Genomic DNA, 6,347 nt, shown 5'->3' with positions numbered 1-6,347 from the left:
CAAAAAAACCTGTACAAAAAACTCATAGTGTGGACGAGGCGTTAGTTATTTTACAGATTTTTCGGATAATTTCCAACATTTTCGGATCGACAGCTGCGTGGACAAATTGTTTTAAAATCCTCTCGAAAGAGGCCGATTTTGAACACAAAACTTGCAAACAATGTTGCATGCAAATTACTGGAGCTACCTACCAGTCGCTCCTGCTCCTCTAGTCAAATGTGTTTTTTGGCTTTCGAGGAGACCCGAGAAAGTACGGAGATGGTGCAAAAATTGAAATAAAACGGATTAAAATACAAACTGAACTGAAATCCTCAGCTTACCCGATCGACAACCGTGAGCGCCATCCATCGGGAACCCGGAACCGGCGGCCCCGTCAGGACCACTGCCACCGAATAACAGACCGCCGTCGTTCGGCACCCTGGCAACCGTTTCAATGGAGAACGCCAAACAAACCGCCCGTCGTCGTCGTCGTCGTTGTTGTTGCCGTACCCTGGGTTGTTATGGTTGTTTTTCGGAGCGATTCGCCGCGATTGACCGTGATTAGTGCGCGGCTCTGCTACAGTCCTTTCTTCTGGAGGAAGCTTTAATTACTGTCCACGACGCAGTAAAAGTGAACTGTGCAGCTGTGAGGCGTTGCAAATGGCGCCGTTGGGCGGTACGATCCGCCTTCTCCTGTCACTGCTGCTGGGAGTTGGTGGCCTACTGCCGGTGACGGTGGACACCAAATATGTCGAGGGGCACCTACGGACATCCGATGTAACTAGCCCTCTGTTTCGCCCCACACCGCAACAGTAACCCGATTGTTCCCCGTTCCCCACAGAACTGGGCCTTCCTGGCGAGGTTTTGCTTCCTCTCGGGGAAGGGTAAGTACGAGTACCTGATCGAGTACGAGAAGAAACTCGGCGAGCTGAAGCTGCTCCTTTACTACGACGACCAGACTCAGTGGCCGGCGGTCTACAAAACGGATAAGGTAAGGACGTGGCGGTGCTCCTTGCTGTTCACTACAGCCTCCCCTTATTTGCAGACGTGCACCGAGAAGCTGGCCGTGCTACACCCGGAAGACAACCAGATCGTGCCGCTGTCCCCCCGAACCCCGTACAACGTGTTCTCCGGCTGTCTGCTGCGTACACCGACGGCCAAAGAAACGCCAGATGATCCGTTGCCACGGGACACGGCCGGGCCGGGAGTTTCCCGGCGCTCGACTCCTGCGCCACCACCAGCAGCACCGGCCCCGGCAGGGGGCGATATCCGTCCGGACGACGATGCGCAGTACTTCGATCAGTTTCTCAAGACCAGCACCGTGGCACAGCCGGAATCGGATTCGGAATTCAACGACGACACCAACGACACACAGCACAGCTCGACGGAATCACCCTTCGAAACGTTCGCCACGGCCATGGGATACGCCGGCGACAACGGGGATGCGAATCTGCTCGAGAACAGCACCGATTTCCGGTCGCTGGTGGAGCAACTGTTTCCGGACCCGGGTGCCGATCGGCGGCGGCGGGTCCGCGAGTCATCCCGCTACGAAACCCGGCTCATCGTGAGCTGCAGCAACTTCGGAAGCTTCACCAGCTCGCGGGAACGCTGGTGGTACATTGCGATCGCCAACTGTGACGGTGGTGGACGCGGGCTGGACGTGAAGTACCGCTTCCGGATGACGAACGGACCGCCGGGCGACTTTTGGCACGAGCACTTTTCGGCGGACGAGATGTGTGAGTTAAGGAACCTCAGGAGCTGTCAGACGTAGACTACTTATTGGCTTGTTGCCTTTCAGTCATCCCACCGATCCTGCTGGCGGAAGCGATCGCCTACAGTATGCTGCTGCTGGCCGTGTTCATCTGCGCCGTGGAACTGAAGGCTCGCCACCTCTACCACTGCACCTACCGCCTGTTCACGCTCAGTGTCCTGCTGCAGTGGTTCGGGTTGCTGCTGCTTAGCGTCACCTGGACCAAGTACGCCGTCTCCGGAATCGGTCCGTTTCCGAACTTTGGCGGCATCTTTACCAGTGCGAGTGAGATCACGTTCCTGCTGCTGCTGCTCCTGATGGCTAAGGGTAAGGCAGTGCGATCACTGGATCCTGGAGCTTAGTTGACTCGCCCTTCTTCCCCCCTTTAGGCTACACGATCACGAGGGCCCGCCTGAAGACGTGCGCCACGGTCAAGATCACGATCTTCATCAACCTTTACGTGGTGGTTTACGTGACGCTCTACATCTACCAGGCGGAAGCGTTCGATCCGGGCGAGGTCCTGAACCTGTACGAATCGCCGGCCGGTTTCGGGTTGGCCGGCCTCCGATGTGTAGCCTGGGGCTTTTTCCTGTACTCGTCGGCTGCCACCATCCGGAAGTTCGCCGAGAAGGTCCCGTTCTACTATCCCTTCACGATGCTCGGCTCGTTGTGGATTCTGAGCGGTCCCGTCCTGACTCTGCTCGGTGTTAATGTGCTCGATCCTTGGGTGCGAGAATCGGCCATGCACGGGGCACTCGGAGCGGTAGCGTTCGCCGGTCACCTGGCCTTCCTGTGGCTAACGTGGCCATCGCGGGCCAACAAAAGTTTCCCGTATCACGTGCGCACCAACCACGTGGGGGTTTCACTCGGCGAGGACGATGAGGCGACGTATCCGAAGCACACTTACGAACCGACCGGGACACTCCATCATCTCCACCATCGTCATCACCAGCACGAGCTGGTGAACGGGAACGGTCACTTCACGATGCCACTGGCGGTGGCCACGGCGGTCGCGGCGGTATCACCACCACCTGCCTCGTTCCAACCGTCGATCGATGTGATCTACGATCAGTATCTGCGGGGCGATCGCGAACTTTACCAGAGTGGCTCGACACCGCTCAGCTACGTGTCGTTTCCGCCGGCAGCTCCGAAACCCGTGGTGGCGGCGACGGCGATGAACGGGACGGAGACGATCAACAGCCCAACAACGGCGGGGGCACTGGCACGTCACCTGAACGGCGGTGGAAGTCCACCGGCCCGCAGTGACACGATCGAGCCAGCGGAGCCCGATTCGAGTAGCGTCGTCTCGGAAGCTCCCCGGGAGGTCACTGGGAATGGGAGTGTGGCGGGCGGGGAAGAGCGGCGAGTCCACAATCCGTTCCTGGCCGGTGGTGCTGCTGCGGATGGTGAGGCGAGGCGTCCGCATCGTATCATCCTGCCGAGCCTGGAACACCAGACGCCGGTCGGGAGCGTTGGAAGTGGTGGCGATGGCGAGAAGTCGTCGGGGCCAACGGTCCCGAGGCACCTGTTTGCGGCCAAGGGACTCAACTAGCACCCGGCTGTGGCGTGTTTTCTTTCCGTCTCTTTCCCGATTGGTTTTTAAGGACGCAGTGCACGTTCGTTGTGACCCAAATAAAGTGTTTCTCAGCAAAAACAATGAAGCAGTACACTTTAATACTTTATTTACCCTTTTGTTTCTCGTTGTTGATTGGTTGGTTTATTCTCTGTGTGAACCTCCACTTGCTACTCTTGTTTTCACTTATTTGTTTTCTCCTCTGTTTTTATTGTTGCAATTAGCACTCTTTATCGCTAGTGTTTCTTATATCCTACATTCGCTGCAAATCTTCTTTTAAACCTCTTGCGTTTTGTTCCTTTTGGTTCCTTCACCGTTACAATTAATATTCTCTTTCCAAACAGACACACAGCAGCTTATACACCTTATAATCAATAGTTTGAGGTGTGTTGTCTTCTTGTCCACCCCCTGCTTGGTTCCCATCTGCGCACCCGCGCCTTACTCGTTAACAGTCTCATAAAAAAGGGGCAAGGACACAGTCTCTCACACAAACAAACTGACCCCAGTGCACGCGTCCCCGAGGTGCCAAAGCGTATCGGCGTATTGTGCGCGCTGCATCATCCGAAACAAAACGTAACCCCCCCCAATCGTTCTTTCACCGCAGGGCTGCTGCTGGTTTGCCAATCTGGTCTATTGTTTCTTTCGGGGACACGAATTCAGGAGCGCGCCGACGACGGAGCGCCGGCGCCTTGGGGGGTGTTTTTTTGTGTGTATTTTGTTTTATTATTTTTTTCTGTAATGCTTTCACGTTTCATCGTCATTGTTTTTTTTTCACCGTTGTTGTTTGTTTTATTCTGTTGTATTAAAATCAGTTTATTTTAATTGTCTTATAGTGTATAAATAAAAAAAAAACGCACATTTTTAATCATATTCTGAAGGAAACTCTTTCGCGCTCTCGCTCGCTGGCTCTCTCTCTCTCGCGCACGCGCTTTCTCGCTAATTGTCTTCACCTTAGAGAACTAAATATAAGAAATGGTTTTTTATTACCTTCTTCTGCACATAATCCCATTTTGTTGTGTTGCTTTCGCCTGTCCCTTCTCTGTTCGCATGTTCAACATATTTTATTTTGTTTTTTTACTTTTTTTCATTGCCATCACTTCATTGCGTTGCTCTCTCTCTCTCTCTCTCTCTCTCTATCTCACTACTTCATTCTCCTTCTCTCCGGGAGACTTCTCTTCAGCGTTTTCTCTCGTATTTTGTTCAACTCTTACCCACTCTTACTCAAGAAACTAATTGGAGACGATAAAAAGGAAACACGTACTTAAACTGCCTTGCCTTGCCTAATTGCTACATCATCATTTGCAAAACGTTACCTAACACTCTCTCCCTCTCTCTCTCTCTCTCTCTCTCTCTTTCTATCTCACTTTTTACACCACGCGCGCGTTCGTTCACTTTCTCTCGGAAGGAAGGAAGGTCTCGAAAAGATTAGAAGAAAAGCGCGCGCTCGCCCAACAATTCTGGATCTCTTACAAAGTGTGTCGGTGTTCGCGTGTGTTTGAGTGTGTTAAAAAGCAACAGAATGTGATCAAGAGAATTAATATTAATTAAACAAGCGAGAAAAAAAAGAAACTAGCTATGCCGAGTTAACCGAAGAAATGGGGTCATAATAAAAGCGTCAATTGTGCTACCTAGCTAGTAGCTAGCAGAGAGGAGAGTACACAGAAAAAGGGGGCAGGGCGTGGTGGTGATAACTATTAACAGCAAAACTTTCTTCCGCGTGACTCTCTTCACAATAAATAAAACGAACAAAAAAGAAATGTTAGAGAATATAAGGCAAATATAAGAACAACAACCGTCGGCCCGTCGAAAGCCCGAAACGAAACGAAACAAAACACGAACGAACGAACTACAAACTATAACTTTTTCTTCGAAAAAGAGGGTGGTGTGCTGGACGACGGAAGGGTCTCGGAGAGTAAAAATGATTACTAAGGGGTAGTAAAAAGCGAAACAACGCGCGCCATTCCAAACACCATGCCAGAGGCGCCACCACGTCGTCGGCCAGAGGGATGATGATCACACCACAGTATTTTATATCACTCTATATCCTATAAACCTATACGTAGACTGTGTTGTTCTCGCGTGTGTATGTTTCGGTGAGTTCTCTGTCTGTTGGGGGTTGGGGCAAAATGTGGGTCCTTAAAAAGAGGGGAGGGGGATCGCGCGCACACAACTAAACACGGCACTTACTATCTACTTGCACAACACGCACACCCACTGTACTATTTACACTCTCTCTCTCTCTCTCTCCGCCCGGGATGAGGGTCCATCCAGATCACAACTGATCGATAATCTAATCTACACAAGCTAAACCCCGAGGATCGGACCCTCGTGTTGTTGTTGCTGAACATGCTTGTGTGTGGGGCTAAAGTGGATCGTTGGGGGCTTAAAGGGGGGCTTGCGCGCTGCAGCGAAAGGTAGACTCTATAGCTTATAATAGCACGGGCGCTGGGGGGAGGGCGCAAGGACTCCGGTGAGAGCCGGTGGGTGCGCGGTGGTGTTTCGCGCACAAAAGCAAACGGGAACCTAATCCTTCGTCTTCTCGCGTGTGTCTCGCCTTTCCATCTTAATTCCTATCGCTGTGTGGCTGCTCTCTCTCTCTGTTTGAATATGTTTTGTTTCGAGTGTGTATTTCCATTGCTCTCTATTTACACAAGTAGCTCTCCTCCTTGTTTTCCCTTTTTTATCAAACCATTTTTCGTTGACTGAGGCGCGTCTCTTGTTGTGTGGTCTTGTTTTTGTCGTGTGTGGTGTGTGGTGTATAAGAAAAGTTTACCAGTTCATTGCTTTCGATCACTATCTCCCTCTGTATGTGATTCCTGATTCCTCTGCTTCTTTGCTTATAGGTCCAAAACACGGTTATGCTCTCTCTATCTATCTCTCTCTCGCTTTCGCTTTGTAGGTAGGAGTTGTATTTAGATCATCAATAAAAACATTTGCATTGTTCCACAAACAGGCTGCATCGTTATTTGTTTTTAAATAGTTCTCTCTCTTTCTTAGTTGTGTGGTGTGTAGTTAGTGGGGAGCTCGCCGCTCCCCCCGCGCACA

At 51.5% G+C, this 6,347-nt stretch overlaps 1 protein-coding gene across 1 annotated transcript; it reads left to right on the top strand.

Moving 5' to 3' along the window:
- Positions 1-639: 639 nt before the first annotated feature.
- On the top strand, positions 640-3,281 carry LOC131215055 (transmembrane protein 145-like). Its single transcript, XM_058209432.1, has 5 exons — positions 640-756; positions 821-970; positions 1,025-1,715; positions 1,778-2,056; positions 2,119-3,281. Exons 1-5 carry the CDS (start codon positions 640-642, stop codon positions 3,279-3,281), a joined length of 2,400 nt encoding a protein of 799 aa, XP_058065415.1.
- Positions 3,282-6,347: the final 3,066 nt, after the last annotated feature.

Source organism: Anopheles bellator, chromosome 1 (genome assembly GCF_943735745.2).
Source record: "Anopheles bellator chromosome 1, idAnoBellAS_SP24_06.2, whole genome shotgun sequence".
NCBI lineage: Eukaryota > Metazoa > Arthropoda > Insecta > Diptera > Culicidae > Anopheles > Anopheles bellator.
This window is presented reverse-complemented; position numbering and strand designations above follow the sequence as displayed.